Genomic DNA, 18,276 nt, shown 5'->3' with positions numbered 1-18,276 from the left:
CGGGCGAGGTGACGAGAGGGAGCCCAGTCATTGAGGCGGATTCCGGCTCTTTGATCCCGTCTTGTTTTTCGTCCACCCAGACTTCCCCCTCACCATCTGTGGCCGTGGCTCTCACCTGCCCGTCTCTGGCAGGGTCGCGAGCAGTCGTTCAATTGCTATTGCTTCCTCCCCGCAACAATAGAAACCTACAAAAGTAGAAGTGGCCCAGCTGTAGCCGCCACCTCGCTCGGCGAGAGGAAGTGAGCGGAAAGGAGGCTAACGTAAACAACAACAGTAGTATTCACTCAGACTCACTGGGGAAGCACCGCAGACCAAAGCGTGTAAACTGTTATTAGACGAGCCAAGCATGCCCACAGTTGTGAACACAAACAAACGCACGCATACACACACATTTAATTCAGTGGATGTGAAAAAGAAAAAGAAAACAGACAACAATACAAGACCCAGGAAATGACTACGGCTCCTCGAAGTCTGACTAGTTCTATACCGTTGTAGTGAAACACTGGCACAAAGATCCCCTAAAACTGGCACCGTGAGTCATATCAAATGTAGAAGTAACGCTGAGAAACTTCTGCTTTGAGTAGTTCTGAGAGCACTGATGTATATCAAGAATTTCTTTTTTTTCACTCTGCTTGGCAACCAACCACCAACAGGTTACCCAATGATCTCTGGGCGGAGGCCGTCAGCACACTGACAAGAACGTCAGAAAAGAGCGCAACAGTGATTCATTTCCTTCTCTGTCTGTGTCTTGATGACTTGAAAGTTCCATCTGAGATTAATAGCAGTCGGAAACGTCACATTTTTGACGGTTTGATTGTAACCGTGAGTGTAAAAAGGAAACAAAGTCGGTTCAGTCAGTTGCCATTGCAGCAGCCTGTTCAGCATTCCTGAACAAAGAATAAATCATCTTTAGCAGCCCCCTCCAACTCCTTTGTTGGATCACTTCCTGTCTAACTGCCTGTCTGGCTGGCTGTTTTTTCTCTTAGTGTTTTCTAGCAAAAGGGTCAGAACTTAGAAGCTCTTGGGGGGGGGGGTCCAGAACTACTGACAGACTGACTGCAGAGCTTCCCATTTGGTCTGTGTCCCACAGCGTCAGCATTAGTGCCCCATACTATATTCTGCTAGCTGGTAGCTGTGGAAGAGCGTGTCTTTCCCCCATGCCTGCCGTCTCCCATGCCGTGCGTGTCATGTGTAAGTGAGAATGCATTTCTTGTGTCAGATGAGGAGCAGGACATCTGCTGCATGGCTGCACTGGAACAGACAGTTTACAGAGATGTTTCTTTTGCTTTTAGACGGGGACCACGAATGCAAAAAAAATCCGCATTTATTTATTCAAACTTGATATATTTATATCAGTGAAGAGCACAGAAAACACACTTTGTTCTGATTGTTTGGAAATGGAAAACATTGACAAAGAACTTAAAATGAATTGCTTTTAAATAAACGCGTGGGTGCACCTCAGAAGGTAGAGTGGCTGCTAAACAGAAGGGCAGGGGTTCGACCCGCATTCCTTTGAGTAGGCATCAAACAACTACACGACACTCAGAAAGTCACCCACCTGTTCGTCATCAACAAACAACACCATCGACACACGCGCGCACAAAAAAGAAGCTTATTTCCACTTCAAGAAGTGTACACATGGAAAAATCTGACTAATGCCAAGGTGAAAACAGCCCCCCCAACCCCAAACAAAATCTATCATTCTCCACCTCTCGGGCCAGATAATGGCTCGGCTGCACCATCCACCCATCACTCTCTGCCAAACACCGTCGGCTGCGTAAACACGGCCGATTCACACAAACACAGAGGGCGAACGGTCGGCTCGGTCTGGGTTTCTAGTCCCGGCTTCGAATGTCAGAGCCCCCCTCCACTCCTCATGACAGCGAGGCCCCACTGGACCCCAGTTGTCAGTGAATAACATGGTGGTTCACACTCGGCTCGCACATCCCTTCAACTTGGCACCGACGCGCACTCACTCCTATACACACACTGTACACAAACATTCCAGTCTGAAAATAAAACTTTTACGGGCGTATGCGCAGGTAAAACATGCACACATGTGTACACACGCTGCCTGCCAAGTTCCCACACCTTTTGACAAGAGAAAATGTACTTGGCAGGCAGCGTGCTGTTCTCAGTAAGCTGCTTCGATGGCAGCAGCCAGACACGGGTGTGAGTGTGGGCGGCCAGAATACCTCCGTGATCAGCAAACTGTTGGGCAAGAGCGAACAAAAAAGTCTGGATTTTACTCTCCACTGATACAAAGGGGCAAACTGTTGGCGCAGTTGCCTAATAACAGCCTATTCCGTCATGAGTTGTTCCACAAAATTTCCTCATGAAGTTTCAGCACAGGCGCTCTTGTGAAATCACAAAAAGTAAAGAAACAGAAAAAAATTAATGCTACAGGGACAAAAACTCAGCGGAGAAGCGGAGGCAGGAGATTCTGCCTCTGCGTGGTGGGTTATATTTACAGTGGTGTGGCTGGAGCTGCTGAGGGGGCCATAAACTGTTATTAGAGCAGAGCCGGATTCCAACACAAGCATGTGGAATCCAGCCTGGCACATTGTCCGTCTCTGGATTTGACACGGCAGTCTGGGCGCCTGGTGGCGGCCAAATAAGACACGTAAACAGGACATATGCTGACATACGGGAGTTTGGATACAGGCCGCACACGCAGGCACCGCTTGACACTTGTGAATTAGTGGAAAAACACGCGAAAGGGAGAGCAGGTGATTTTCAATATGCATTTTTCAATAGCAAGGCTCAATTCACTGACTTGACTCTAACTGGAGCGTGAGCCAGCCTGTATATCTTATCAAAGTTACGCACCGGTCCAATTCATGGACTTCTAAAATCAGAGGACGGATTACAGATTGGAGCGTATAGCCCTGTGCGCTTCACAGGTCATTTAAATGTGCCGACATAAAAGACTTCTGAACCAAGTGGAGGTTTTTCCATCAGATGTATCCATTACTGCCCAGTGACCTTGGACCAGCTGACTACATTTAACTTTAGCACATTCAATGACATTATCTTGAACGGATCAACAAGGTTTCTGTATAAATAACTGCGCCAACGAGCCCTCATTAGAGCTTTGGCTGTGGTATACATTATCCTTGATTTCCTCTTTCACACACACACACACACACACACACACCTAACCAAGATACCACTATCTATTCCCAGTCCTGCCCCCTGAGGCATTCTAATCTTTTAATTGAATCTTTTGTAATTATAATGAAATAACTGCGGACTTCCATCGAGGAGAGAGTGATCAGGGCCAGACTGTGCCAGCGGTCACAGGAAGCTCTTATTTCTCTGCCACTGCTGCCAAGATACACCCCCATTTCAATTAGCTCCTTAATTCACATTTGAACAGCACATTAAGGGAAAACAAAGAAGTGTGTGCATGTGTGTGGGTGTAAAATTACATGCGCGTTGATGGATTGCTCCGGCAATCTGTTAATGCAGTTCTTATGTGAACAGCTCACGAGAAACACAATTAATACACAAATGTTCAAAAACACAAAGGAGCGAGGGTGTTTGGGTGCAAAAATAAACCCACTTCCCCTTCTTCTGACCCTGGAGATCCGTTAAGCGTAATTGCCTCATTCTTCTACGTAAATGAACATTGACGGAGTGGGGATTGGTCTCACATCGGCTCTCACTCAAATACCTTCCCTGACAGTTGACTAATTCAGTTCCCATTGATGTATGGCTAAATCTGTGTCCATTATCCTTACGTGCGGGGCTGCTCAGATGTAGTACCAGCTCTGTGGTAGAAGGCACTTAAGCGCATTACAGAAGCCGGGTAGCTTGAAAGGCTCTAATTCTGAGCCAGGGCTGCCACACATGGTGCAGATCTGACGTTGGTCAGGCCGCAGCCTCTGACTAACCTCTGACATTGAGGTCCCCTGCTGGCGAGCAAGAAGAAAAAACAGGAAAAACTGACCACACACTTTTAAAGTCCTCGACTGCTAAACGCTAGCGACATCGACACTTATCACCGCAGGGGATTTATTGCTGGCACAATAGGATACAGTCCTTCTGTGCACGAGAGTGGAGGGAGATAGCTTTAACTGCAGTTTACAAAGCACACGTCAACCGCGCTGAGGGGCGCCAGCAACACCCACGTCGGGCTTTCCCAGCTTTTAAACGCCGATTAAGTTCAGGTGAGTTTTTTGCTAAGCTCGTGTGCAGAAGGTGTGCGTGTGTGCAAGTGTGACATCAGGGGCTAAACACCTCCCTCTGTTGCGCAGCTGGGCTGCCTTAATGAGATATCAGACTCAAACATCAATTCATCAGCCTCATTGATGAGGACAATGAGGGGCAACTGCTGCAGTAAAGGGGGGCATTATGCTTCCTCGTGTGGAGACAGGAGGGCCTTTTTTTTTTTTTTAACAAAGGTTATTGAGCACAGACCCCTTGAAACAGTACACCGGACCAACCACCACTTTGCTTTGCTCTACTAGGCTCACTTCCCCTGAGGGATCGGGGGGGAACCCTGTAGTTTTTATCTCTTTGATTTTAAGGAACAAAGAGCTAAAAGAAAAATGTACTTGAAGAATTTAGAAGCCTAATTTATGTGAGCATGTGTGTGAAATGCTTGGGAGGCCGTGGAGGCCTGATTGATTAAATAAACAAATCTCATCTTGTTATCATCAGGGTTCCCCCTAGCTACACAGAACAGGCCGGGCTGGCTGGAGTCCCCCCTGGCCACGGCCTCCACTGACAGGGCATCTGTCTTCATTAAAGCCCAGCCAGTGTGCATGACAGCCACTGAAACGCTGGTGTCCGCACGATTAATGAAGACAGATGACGCCCCACTGAAAAAAAGGCCAGCATAAAAGGGACAAAAAAGGAGGACGAACAAGCAAAAGAGACAACAAAGAACAAAATTAAAATGGCTCTGAAAAACAAGGCTAAGGTCTTCTCTGAAGGTTTATCTCTTCAGTTCCTGCCTGGGTTTTGTTTTCCACCATCATATCTGGCTTAGATCCATCCACACTTCTACCACCATAATGTGACCCCCCCCCCCCGAGCATTGGTGGCCCCCTGGAAGTGTATGGAAATAGACCCGGTTTCTCCGTACAGAGACAGGCCTGTTGTTCGATTCGCCTTGTAAGAATTCAGAGGAGGGAAAGGGAAGAAAAATGAGACCCTGAAAAGAATCTGGGAAAAAAAAGAACTTACCCAAACTCTCTCTGCATTTCAAAGATTTGCATGCATGCTACATTTCTAATTTATTCATCCACTTCTCTGTTAAATAATGAATGTAGTTATTAATTTATACCCGCATTGCTCGGGAGGAATATCATTATCCATGTAGCAACCCGGAGCATGCACACAAGTTCTACTCCATGAGGACTGCGGCAGGCTGCACAGAACTTCTGACATCTGCAACACTAAACAGGCCCTCTGTGTCGCCAGCCTTGCAAAGGAAAATACATTTGCTATCAAAGTGTGTCACGCTATGAATGGAAACCTTGTGTGTGTGGTTTTCTTCCTCCTTTCTTTCTCTTTTTCTCCTTTCTTTCTCTTTTCTTTCCTTTGTTTTTAGCACAGGGCAACTAGCAAGGTCAGAACTCAGGTGGCTCGCATTGTCAGTGAAACCTGACTCCGTTGGCCGAGACTCACAGACACACAGAGAGAGGTGCACACACACACACTGCATAGCATATCATATCATGAGGAAAAGAGATTGTCTGTCCCAGCCTTTTCCTGAGCAGCTCATGACAGCAGCCCCCTTGGCTGAGCCCTGAGGGGTAAGCAAACCAGCAATAAGAGAGGAGAGAGGAAGTGAGAGTCTCTGCAGTGTGTGTGCAGGCGTGTGTGTGTGTGTGAGAGTGTATGTGGGTGTGTGAAAGACACAAGGATGCCACTTACACTGAACGCTGGCACTGCTGGTCCATGCAAAGGTGTCGAGCCCCGCGAAGAAGGGGCTCGCCTTGCGTAGCATGCACGCACCGTGGCTGGTGACATCATAGAGCTGACGGGGGCCTAGTCCCAGAGCCTCCATACAGTCGAACATGGCAACCCCCCCTCCCTCGGCTGAAATCAGTGCGAGCGCTCAGTCCTGCCTACGTCCTGCCCCGGTTCCGCGCTCACGTCACTCCCCCAGGCCGCGGCAACAACAAACTGCAGCAACAGCTATGTGGCTCTAACGTCTTCACTTATCTCTTGCTGTCACTCTCTCGCTCTCTCTGCTGTCCTTTCCTGCTGATGCCGGAGTTTCTCGTGCTCCCTCCCTCTCGGCTGGAATGCAGATCTGATTCCTGGCTGGCTAAGCTGGGCCGAGTGTGACTCTTGACTCTGTCCTCTCTTCCCCTGCCCTTGGGTTAGCTGCTCCCCGTCTGCTGTAACAGACCTAAATAACAGCCTCTCACAGCTCTCGCTGAGCCCCAGACACGGCAGAGCGAACCAACTGCCTCGGCGTGACGCTCAGAGAGGGGGTGGAGAGACGGAGAATGCTGCGGCGGGAGGGAGGGAGGGAGGGAGGGAGAGAGAGAGCGAAAGAGAGGAAGGAGGAGGGGAGCCGGCCAGCACTGGAGGGAGAAGTCTCTACTCTCTTTTCTCTCTCTTTTTTTCCTCTGTTGCTTTTGTGTTTCATATTTCAGCTGCAAATGCAAACAAACACAGCCCCCCCCCCCCCCCCTCACTGCCTCATTTTTGTCCCATTCAAATCTGGTCCCTGTCTCTTGTCTGCCTCTACACCCCCTCCCCAAATCCCCCTGCAGTAAATATGAGCCCCTTCCCCTCCCTTCCGTGAGCCCCCGTCTCTAATCATAACCATATTAAAGTACAGCCACTGGCCGGGTGAGTATGTGTGAGAAAGAGAGAGAGAGTGGGGGGGGGGGGAGTACGCTGCGCTGGATATGAACCCAGAAACCAGATGCCAGGGTAAATCCCTCCCTCGCTCAGCCCTTAAGAGGCGAGCAGAGGATGGGCAGCACTTTCTGCACGTCCTTCTGGAAGTGCTTTAGTGGTGATGAATGAGGGCTCCCTCACTCGATCCACGCCATCCATTTACACAGACAAATGCTCCCAATATACAAACACGCCATGTGCTGGACACACTCCTCACAGGTTCACTTGACCCATGTCAGTGATTTATCTTCAAATTCAGACTCCAAAAAAAGATGTGAGGAAAACTATATGAGACCTCACATAAAGGCATTCCAGATTCCACACTGGCTTTTCTGCATGCCGCTAAAACAATCCAGTTGAGGACATGAGAGTGTCCCCACAGTGATGGTAAATCAAAGGAAATCAATAGGCGGTCTGTGGTCAATAGAGTGAGGCCGTCACTGGTCCTAACTGTTGCTCTGCAGATGAATAGACGTAGCTGACAGCCTGACACAATAGCAGAAATGTGATTTTGAAAAATGACTTCAGACAGGGTGTCCCACACATTAATCCCCCCCCCCCCTCCCCCCACCAAATCAGATCAGGACAAGTGGTACAGCCCAGCAGGGAAAAAAAGCCAGCATTTCCTGTCAATCTGTGTGGCTGGCTATGCTCTCCATAAACAGTGCTTGCTCTCCCTCCCTCTCTAACAATTCCCTCTTTTTCCTGTCTCATGAAACAAACCATGCAGCCATGTTTTGGGCCATTTCGAAAGATTTCTATTGCAATGTTTATTGACATTAAAGCTTTACCTTCAGGCAAAGGCCCCTTGTTTACACAAACACACACACACACACACACACACACACACACACACACACACACACGTGCCGGTGGAGTGATAGAAAAAAAAAACACCCATTTTGCAACTCACCATCACATTTTAAAGAGGAAGCTTTATGAGATCCCTTTTTTTTTAAGAACTATCAAATATGTCTCGGTTGGCAACTGCTCGTCTTCAGCCGTTTACACTTTTTAAAAAAAAAATAAATTAGATTTGGATGCATTTCTGATTAAATCATCTCGTGCCCTGAGTCACATTTTTGTGATCTTCTCACACTCGTCAGTTTCCTGCCCCCCCATCCCCCCCGCTGCTAGTTTTACACAGCATCCTGGAAACGAAACACTGGCCAGTTCTCTGGTGTTCCACTGTTCTCTGTAATGTTCTCGTTGTTTGCCAGGGCAGCGCTCAGGACCAGTCCCATTTATAATATTTCCTTCTTGCTTTATAAACTCTGTCTGACTCTCTCCTGCTTCTGACGTTGCTCTTGACTGTAATTGAGACCATAACTCAGCCCACAAACCCCAGCCTCTGCAATTACTGGTTCTGGGTGCTGTGAGCCGAGCCTTCCAGCTCTTAAGAAGGCTCGCTGAGTGAGTATGGACATCTAATCTACGCATATTCCATACTGCCGCTGACCCGGCCCGTTCCCCTCCCTCCCGCTCTTCCTTCCCCAGCCAAAGAGATTGAACTCTAGAAGAAACCCCCACTGGGCCACTAACTTTCCCCCCCCCAAACCTATCCTGCCCTCCCTCCTTCGCTCCCTCCTTCTCCTCTGGCTCACAAGTTTCTCCATCATTCTCCCTACTTTTTTTCCAAGTCCGTTCCTGCAGAAACTCTCCCCATTTCATCAATTTCCCTACGGCCATTTTTTCCAGACTGCATGATTTGATTTAGTTGTCAAAGTGCTTTGCTTTTGTTTTTGCTTTTGGAAATATTCCAGTGACTGCCAACGCGCCGATCAGTTCGTGTGACTGCTCACACTCGTGTTCAACTCCACTAATTAAACCTTCAGTTTGCAGTCTTCTGAACTTAAAGGAAAGTATAAAATCTGACTTAAAAAACTGTTATAAGTAATGTTACTGGTAAGACATCTAGTATTACGACTGTTTATTGCTAAAGAAGCTCGGTTTGATAATTCTGGTGTATCAGCACATGGAACGGAACACCAGTACCAGACCTCTTAAATATCTGACACTCCAATGCCAATTATAGATAAGACGTATACAACACATTGTTGCCACTTCCTCTGTATACAGTCATTCAGTTCCAGCCAAGCAGTCAACAACATTCTGGTGTTTGAGGCAATAAACCGGAGCTTTTTTTTACACGCCTATGAGCTAAACCTGGCGGGGAGAATTTAAACAGGAATGCGGAGCTTTTTCAGCGCTGACATGAGCATGTGTGCAGTCTGTGGACGTGCTGAAACAGATTGCCGGCGATGACAGAGACACTGAACACCAGTTCACAGTGTACCCCACCATTAGAAACCCTATACAGGCTGCTCCCCCTCCCGAAAAAACATGTGCAATCCTCTCAAAAAGCAAATAAAATTCTTGCATTTAAAGCTGAAACCCGCTGTTTTGTTTGTCGGCAAAAAAAACCCAGGGCTGAACCCTATAGCATTCTTGCTTATCACATCCATCAACTGCTTTACCGGCCGCAGGTTTTACACATATTAAGCTCTGACAAGACATGTAATCTTAGCTGCTCCTATACCTCACTCTCTCACTATATATCTCTGGAAGGCACTTCATATGTCACTGAGGAGGGATGTGTGGAGAGTGAGACATGAGTTATGAGAGCTCTCGCTCCTCAGCAGCAGCCAGGCTGGCCTCTCTGCACATGCTTGTCCCACCAAACGCCTAACACAGCTACTTTTCAGAGCACTATCAGCCTTGGCCATCTTTCAGCAAAGTCTTGTGAGTTTCTCTCGTTTCCCCTCTATCTGCGCTGTCATGACATTTTACTGCCCGCGCTTTGTGGGGGTAGAAGAGTTATCTTCGCCAAACATCCAATCAAAAACACTGTCCAGGCGACCCTGTGCCTCTGCGTGCCCTCCTACCCCTTTGCGTGCCTCCTTTCTCGCCATTGAGCGCCCTCCGCGTTGCACATGTCGACATGGGCCTCATCGGATCGCAGAACCCTCCCATTTTTAATAGTAGCCTCTTTATCTTCATCTGTCATCATGTCAGTGCTGCAGTACACTCGCTGGCCTCTCCCTGACTCGCCGCCTCTGCTGGCTTTCACACATGAAGGCATGCAAGCACACGCAAACGCACGGTCAAGACACATGTAGCCTTTTAGCAAAGTTTCCAGCACTCAGGGCAAACTGACTCCGACTTTCGGAGAGGGATAAGAAGAGGAAATCCATGGTGATGCATGAAGGAGAGAGAACAGAGGGAGGGGAATGGAGGCCATGTCGAGAGTACATAAGCCAATGTGGTTTAGGCAGATTTCATTGATGGAGCATCAGAACTCTTTCTACAATGTACTTAACTCAACTGGGGAAAAAAGGTTGCTTTTTGTCGATTCCGCCTCTCATCTATTCAATCATAGCTGGCAGGGGTTGAAAGATTTTTTTTTTAAAAAGGGGCAATGTGAGAGGAATCGATTTCTAAAGAGGAACAGAGCATCTTAGAGAGTGATCATCATGAGGCTACAGCGGTCTCTAAGGGAAATTAAATAAAAAAGGCTCCAGTCTCACTGATAGATTGAGGACAAAGTCAAAGAGAGCTACACAGGCTCCCATCACAAAAATATACAAAGACTCAAGCTCTCCTAATTTGCCACATGGTCAAACTGGATTTGTGCATCTCTATGGAAACATTGCCCGTGAGGGTCATATCCGCGCTCTTCCTCATTTCCATCCCTCCACTCAAATATACAAGATACCAGCACAAGCATGCAAACTCCCACATATCCAAACCTCCACAGTCAGCTGTGTACCTGTCTATCTATGCTGGGCTGAAACCCAACACTTCAACATTTATTAAAATAACTATAGCAGGACAATGTCCCGTCTGTGCTCTGCTTCATTCCCCGCGCTGAGGGCTTCGCTTTGCAAGTCGGCATCCTTCCCCGCTGTCCCTCTCCACCATTTAAATGTGCACTTTTTACGTTCCATTTCATACCACATTTCCCACTAAAATGGCTTCTTTACGCAACTCCCCGAGCTCTCTAAGCCAACATGACCTCCTTGTGTATGTGTGTGAGTTTGTGTTCAAGAATGCAATGAGTGTTTTTAATTAAGTTGAGTTTCTTTTTCTGTTGGAACATTTCAATCCTCTTCAGTCTGTGTGACATAAGGGTTTCTGCAAGTGTGTGTGTGTATAAACATGCATGTGCAGAGATACATGCATGTGCCAGGATACATGGGTGCTGGTCTGTTTATGTTTATAGCTACAGTATGTAGGTTTGTAGCCTGAGTAAAGACTCACGTACTTTAAATAAAACAAGATCTCCACTAGGGGCTCAACTGAGCAGGCCGGAGCTGCCTGAAGACGAGTTTCAACATGCTATTCATTCCTTTCTATTCATGTCCTGCTTTAATTTTCAGCCTGTGATGAGGCTAAAAATGCTTACAGCTCTGCTTCCCTCAAAAAGTCACGATGAGGATTTGAGAATTTGGTCCAAGTCATGTGGGTTGAAGGAAATGGCCTCAGAGCTTTTCAAAACATCCCTGTGGCTGGCTGGCTTTGGGGCCAGGGCTCCAGCTCTGATTGGTGAAAGCTTAGAGAGGTGTTTCAGGGCTCAGTGTTGATGTTATCACATAGTAAGTAGCCTTAATGGGCTTCCAATTGTTTGTTTGAAGGGCTCCCATAATGACAGGGATCAACTGATAACGGGTTCGCTACACAAAGCCGGCAGACCCTCTCATGGATGAACAACTGCCCCTGTGCCTTTATAAAGATATGGGTGGTGGGGATGGGAATCTGGAAGTGTGCCTGCATGGTCAATGAACCCCATTCAAACACTAAAGTGAAGCTCTGGAGTTTTCTGGCTCCACTTCCTCCGTGTCAATATAAAAACTACCATTTCTGCATGTGCAAATACAGACGACCTGCACCATCTCTGCCCTCTCCTGTCTCTTCCCACCTCTGTGCAAAACAGGTATTTACAAAGACAAACTGGTGCCAAGACAGACCGCCGCCACCACGGGAGGTGCTCTGACCTGTCGGTGCCGAATGCACACCCAACAAAGGTAGGTGTCAGTCTGATTGCCTTTATAACAACAATTACACACATAGCCAAGTTTCACAAGAGCTTTATTAATTGCACCTGGCAAAGCTTCACCCAAGTGAAAGGCATTTTGGCGTCTGAGTTACAGACGCTGCTGACAACAATGAGAACGCTTCGGCCAAGTGTGGAAGAAGAAGTAGAGAAGAGGAGAAAAAAAAAACAGGCCTGGGGAATGTCCAAACCAAAGCCTTTTGTCTTCTTTACTCACATTTAAGAGAGTGGAGATTGAGACTGTTGTCAGTAGAATGACTTGTAACATTCTTTGTCAACGGATACACATAAGCGAGGGTTTAGAGCCAAAAATAACAGCTGATACGTGCATCCACCGGCCAAACTCGAAACCGAGTCTTTTTCTAGGAAGTGCAGTTCATAAAATATCTGCCTATATAGGCCTAAAAGGGACTTATACTATATTATAAAGGGACTTATATATTCTGAGGCTATTTTGCAGCATTATTGGACTTTATTTTTCCTCTGTTTATAACTTAATAAGACCATAACAATGCTGTTCAGAACATAAATAAAGACAAATGTCTAAATAGCTTAAACCCTGAAATCTTGTGAAACAATCCGACAGCCAGTGTGGGTGTCTCAATACCGGCAGTCGTCCCGTTGCGTGTCTTTGCTTTTGTCTGTTTGTGCTTTGTTACATATTTTTGTCTAATCATATGCCAGTTTAAAAAAATGGGGGGGGATAATCCATCTGTCAGTGCTGTGGGATTTCATTCTGCATCAGGGTATGTTTCGAGTTTTTAGATGAAAGAAGTGCTCTGTGTGAGAGAGGCACAGAGAGAGTGGGAAGAGTGTCTCTGGTGGATGTGTTTGCATGTGTCTCTGTGTGTTTTCCTAGCAGGGCGTGTTCTTGGATTCCACTACACTAGGACATTACCCCCAGGTGCTTTCTCTCCCTTCCTCCCTCTCTTGCTCTCTCTCTTTCTCTGGTTCTGTGAAAATACCTTAGGGATTAGGTGGGCAGAGACATTGAGGAGGAGGAGGAAGGGGGGGCTGAGGTAGTGATTGACGTATGAAAGACTGGAGAGGTGCTCAGGCATGTTGTGGTAGGCAAGAGGGGGACAACACACACACAGGCATGCAGGAGGGGGCTATGTACTTAGCTCAGATGCAGCCACCCACCAACACTGACCACCAGCTTCTACTGCTTTAGAATTGCTTACAAATTTCTTATACAGCATAGCTTTATTTCATTATTTTCTCAGTCAATATGACTTGACTCTAAATATGCCTTGACCATTTAAAAAAATTAAAACCAAGTACATATGAATGTGTGTCTTAAAATTGCATCCTCTCACTTCTATATCCAACTGCTGCGGAAGCATACAACACTGCCCCCTGTGGCCAGGATTAAAACTGCAGCTCTGTCATTGCCAAGTGGAGCTTGTGCGGCAAGTCTGGTCATTCAAAACCAGAATGACTGCATTTGTTCTCATATAAATTGTGTGTAGTAAACTGATTCTCAATAGACGAGCAGCTCACACTTTGAATCACAGTGGTGTTCATTTTCGAAAATTTGTGATGCTCAGAACACTCATTGCCTCACACCAAAGGAATGTTGTTTTGTCTTTAATTGCAGACTTGTGCATTTGCGAGCCTCACAAAAGCTCGGTGAGAGGTCTAGACACATATAGGAGAGAGAGAGAGAGAGAGAGAGATTAGAAAACCCTGAACCAGGGTTTGTGGTCATAACCGCACCGCATCTATGCTAGAGGCCACAGAAGCAGGGAAATTGTTGTCTTGATTAAAGAAGAGTTACTGCAACCAGACTTTGAAATTTTCCATCTCCATATAATTAGAAATTTGAATGCTCATAATTTAATGTAGACTCTGCTTTTTTTTAAAAACTTGGCCAAAATGAAGGCAGGTGCCCTGTAGCGTACATAAAAAGTGCATGAGCGTGAGAGGAAAAGAGCAGACACGTTGGCAGGGTTATCATAAATAATACTTACAGAGCGCAGCCATTTCTTTGGGCAGGTCAGCACCAAATCTCCCAAACAGGCTGCTGTTGGCCAAAAGGTCAAAAGGGGAGCGGCTTCTCATGGGGTTGAAGGCAAAAGGGTAGACAGCAGGTGGGAAGCTGGTCATGTGACCCACCTGCTGTTCCCTGTTGGCAGCCATGGCGACAGAGCACACCCAGCTGCTGGGTCGAGGTAGTGGCTCTCCAAACACCTGGAAAATCCCCGTAAAAGCTGAAATCTGCGCGGGAGGGCTCTTGGGGTGGGAGTGAGGGTTTAGCGATGACAGGCCCGCTTGTTTACAGGCACAGGGTTAGGCTCTGCAGAACGGACCTCCAGTTCAGTCTTCTGAGGAAAGAACAAAGAGACATGTTAATGTTCCTGAAGAATTTTCACGCACACAAAAATACACTTAAATACCCGTTGCTGGATGGCATTAACGGGATAATAGCAGTGTTTGAGGATTTATTTTTTTTCTTGATAGTCCTGGACTTCAAAACATCAGCTGGAAGACCACATCCATCGACGCAAGGTCATGTGTCAACTTCACACCAATGGGTATGAGTGGAGGAGAACAAAGGAAGGGAAGAGCCAATAGAGAGATAAAGAGCTGGTTGTGAGAAAAGGGCAGAAAATATGAGACGTGAGGGAGAGAGGAAAAGAAAATAAGAAAAAAGTTTGGAAAAAGTTATAACAGGGAAGAGTGTGAGGCAGGGAGAGGGGGGCGGGCGACAGACAGGAAGAGAGAGAGAGCTCTTGTTCCTGCAGTTTGAAGAGCTTCCAGATTTCTACAGTGATTCCAGGCTATGCCATATGATTTAAATCACCAGAACTCTACTATAAAGAGCCCCTCTGTTACTGCTGCCAGCCTAGCACAGCAGCCTGCCTCTCTGCCTCCTTCCCCCAGGACCAGAGGCCCAGACACGGGGTTCAGAGCATGAGGCAGGGAGGGAGGGAGGGAGGGAGAGAGGAGGGGTTGACAGGGTAGAGGGTAGAGAAAATGAGATCCACTGATTGCTAACTGCTGCTGTCACATCCAACTATCTTCTCCTGAGGTCAGGCTCCCATCCCACAGAGTCATTTTGGCTCGAACCTCCCGCAGCCGGCTCGTCACTTTGACTCCCCGCAGTAGGCACTGACAAGTGGTGGACAAGGCTGCAGTTGTGCCCCACTGTTGATGTTGTTAATGTAAGGGTGGAGAAAAAAAGAATCCTGGTAAATCTCCCATTTTCTTCATGTTTTCTTTTGCCTTTTACTTCCCCAGCATGATTTCATAAGTGGGCGGTGTGTGATCAACTTGTTTTTAAATGTGGCTTTGAAAAAGTGCAGAGCCAAGGAATTTGGAACTGCTGCGGCTTGTGAATCCGGGAGAAAAGACAGGGGGAAAAAAATCTGGGTAATGAATTCGGAATAAACAAAGAAATAGAAGGGGGGGATGAAGCCTGATCCCGTGAACTGCTGAATTGAGTTTAAGGGGAAAAAAATAAAACGGACAGAGGAACAATGACGGGGTCTGGGCACTGGGGGGCACTAAGAAGTGGCTCCATGCCCAAGGGGAAAAAAAATTGTGAGGGCTTTGAGTGCACACATGCACCTCACTGACACAAAAAACATACACATGCAATCAAGCCCTGGAAAAAACACACACACACACACTTTACACATGTGTAAGAGCACCCAGTAAAAACACACATGCACCTCTCACCCATTGCCTTTTCCAGAGCTCTGGCTCTCTCCCCGCTTCTCTTTCTGGCTCTGTCTCTTTCAACAGAGCCAGTTAATTACACCCTACTGCTGCAGGCAGCTTCAAACCACCACTAATTTAGAGTTCCATTACAGTAAACTGTTCCACATGTGCTTCCAGGGCCCAGGCAGGCTCGGGTGGCCACGTTTCAGGAAGGAGCAGCCGCCGATAGGCACCCACCCTCATCCTGCCAGCACAGCCATATTGCCATCGCTTTTCTCCTCTCCCTTTATCCTTTGATTTTCAGGGTTCACTTTATAGCTGAACCAAATCTTTGCTGAACCTCCCCGTTATCTCTCGCCATAATCGAGTCCATGTCCGACCAAGTCTGCCTCAAAAAGAACTCCTACTTTGGCAGCACACCTATCATTAAACTAGGGATTAGATAAGAAAAATAGTGAAGTTACGTTTACAGTTTAGAAGAAAGTTGTATTGCTGTTAAGGTTTATGCTGCCTGTATAGAAAAAAAAAGAAATCCCTCTAAAGACCCTTAAAAAATGGCCTCTCAAATGTGTGTACTGTACTGTGAGTATGAACTTGGCCAGCACGAAGCCTGTTTGGGTATCTGCCTCATGAACTCAACCCCAGCACAATAAATGCAGCGCTGTCTGTCTGAAAGGAGAATAAAACAAACCAAAAAAAAGCACCAGATCCATGTGACTCTCATATTCGAGCGGGGAAACAACTGCGACGGCAAGAGGGAAAAAAAAGCCTCAAATGACTTTCAAACCACCAAATGAGCACAATAAATAGCACAATGTGTTAGTACATGCCACAAAAGAACAAAAGCAGTCGCTGCACATAAATAAATGCCTCAAAAAAACAGAGACAAAGCCAGTAACTTTACTCTCCCCAAGCACAATAATGAATTAATAAAAGAGTTGGCGCCAGTGTTTTTTAATGAGTCACATCAGCCCAGCAGCTTTTTACAGAGCCATTTGTGTTTTATGTTGGGTCCTGTGGTAGGCTCACTTAGCCAGCCCGTCTGGGGCTATAAGGGGGATAAGGGGAATTTGGAGTGACCTCATCCACAGTTAGCCAGGGCCAAATGGGCATGAAGGGCCTCCTCACTTCCCTTGAGCCTGGGGGGGCATACAGGAGGCAGCGAGCGGCCAGGCAGGAGAGGAGAACCAGGGCCAGGCTACGGGTGTGTTCACTGCCGCTGCTGGGACTTTCCATCATTCCCTAAGAGGCGCAGTGCAGCGGTTTCAATCGCCTTTGGTTACTCCTGTAAATAGTGGAGTGAGGCCTCGCAGTATTTTATCAAGCTACGGCAGACTCATGGGTCACAATCGGGCTGATCCGTTCATTTTTACCGTGGGTCGTAGATGAAATGACACAAGTCAAGCGAAGAACAAGGAAGACGGCTCTTGCAAGACGAGGCATGTTGGGAGGGAATCAGATTTTCCTGTTGCTAAAAGGTTTGCATCACAGAAACGAACGCCACAAAGGGGGAAAGTTTCCCACAGACTCAACGTCTGTCCATTCAATGATCCCAAACCAACTGTGGGTTTGCCTATTGTGTATTAACGGTTGTGACAGAGTGATTTGCAGTCGTGCACAACAACTAAATCCAGGCAATTTCAGGAAACTCCAACACACAAACCAGAAAAGCAAGCGAAAAGAAACCACAGGTGATTAATACGGCAATATTTTGTGAAATAATTAAGAAAAAGCAAGGTTCTACAAGATGACCTTTACTTTGGACAGGCAGGAAGGCTCCCGCTACCTTCTACCTGCCCCCACTGGGCATTTGTTAAACAGAGAGCCCCGTGTCTTTCAGGCACCGTATTCCGATCGTCAACATCGTGCAGTGATTTATGGCCACTCAGTTGTAAAGGAAATAACTTGAAGCGGAGAGTTATGTTTAAGGTTTTTGGGTTGTGGGTGAAGTCATACTTCCACGGCTGTGAAACAATGATTTTTCTTTGGCCCGCGCGTCCCCACCAAGTTGACAGACTGGCTTTTCCATCTGCTCGGAGCCAAACTAATATGTCGCGTCAACGATGTCACTTAAAAAGCGCCTGGAAGCAACCGCTGATGGACGTGGGTGTGTCACAAACAAATTAAAAAGTCAATACTGAAACAAGATCACAAGACAATAATGTGATCACGCTCCTGTCTCTGGCAGTATTTTAGCAGAGAAAACAATATCCTCAACGCCATTATCTGATGGTACAGGTGACAGGTCCCATCTATCAACAAGTTGCAGGCTAATGGCTCCGAGAGAGTCACCTACTGAAAGATGGCCCAGTGCCTCTAAACAAAGCGGCATTCCTGCCTGACAAACTTGTTTGACATCTACCTACTCTTGGCATCGCACAAACACAGATTGTCTTACACAGACAATGCAAAGTAACACCTCGGAGATAACATTTGTCATTTAAAGAGGCATTGGTTTTCACTGCCGCCAATTCTCAATCTTTCAATATTCCCGCTTTGGTCTGTTGTTTAGCTGTGATGTCACAAAAACTGCAGTGTGTGTGTTGCATGTGTGTGTGTGAAGGGGTTGCGGAAAGAATGAGACATAAAACACTTTTTTTTTGGGGGGGGGGGATTGATGAAATCATTCTGACAGCTTTCCATGATGTGGTGGGGGCCTTTGGAGGATTCTGTATGGAGACACGGGGTCT

The 18,276-nt window shown here is 46.9% G+C and overlaps 1 protein-coding gene and 1 long non-coding RNA gene across 8 annotated transcripts in view; one reads left to right on the top strand and one right to left on the bottom strand.

Annotated features, from left to right (window-relative positions):
* rarga (retinoic acid receptor gamma a) overlaps positions 1 to 18,276 on the bottom strand; it is a 35,706-nt gene that overhangs the window by 10,516 nt on the left and 6,914 nt on the right. For 5 of the 7 annotated variants that reach the window (XM_057042024.1, XM_057042026.1, XM_057042023.1 and 2 more), the window contains exon 2: positions 13,894 to 14,247. In XM_057042024.1, the coding sequence (XP_056898004.1) occupies positions 13,894 to 14,062 (169 nt within the window). In that variant the 5' untranslated portion in view covers positions 14,063 to 14,247. Of the gene's footprint in view, positions 1 to 5,886; positions 6,462 to 13,893; positions 14,248 to 18,276 lie in introns of those variants that run through there. The other 2 variants (XM_057042027.1, XM_057042029.1) reach the window with 2 other exon arrangements.
* LOC130530654 (uncharacterized) lies at positions 11,081 to 13,431 on the top strand. Its single transcript, XR_008951891.1, has 2 exons — positions 11,081 to 11,891; positions 12,018 to 13,431. It is a non-coding gene; the product is annotated as an uncharacterized LOC130530654 (long non-coding RNA).

This window comes from Takifugu flavidus, chromosome 8 (assembly GCF_003711565.1).
Source record: "Takifugu flavidus isolate HTHZ2018 chromosome 8, ASM371156v2, whole genome shotgun sequence".
NCBI classification, from domain to species: Eukaryota; Metazoa; Chordata; class Actinopteri; order Tetraodontiformes; family Tetraodontidae; genus Takifugu; species Takifugu flavidus.
Note: the sequence above shows the minus strand (reverse complement) of the source record. Positions and strands in the feature narration are given on the sequence as shown.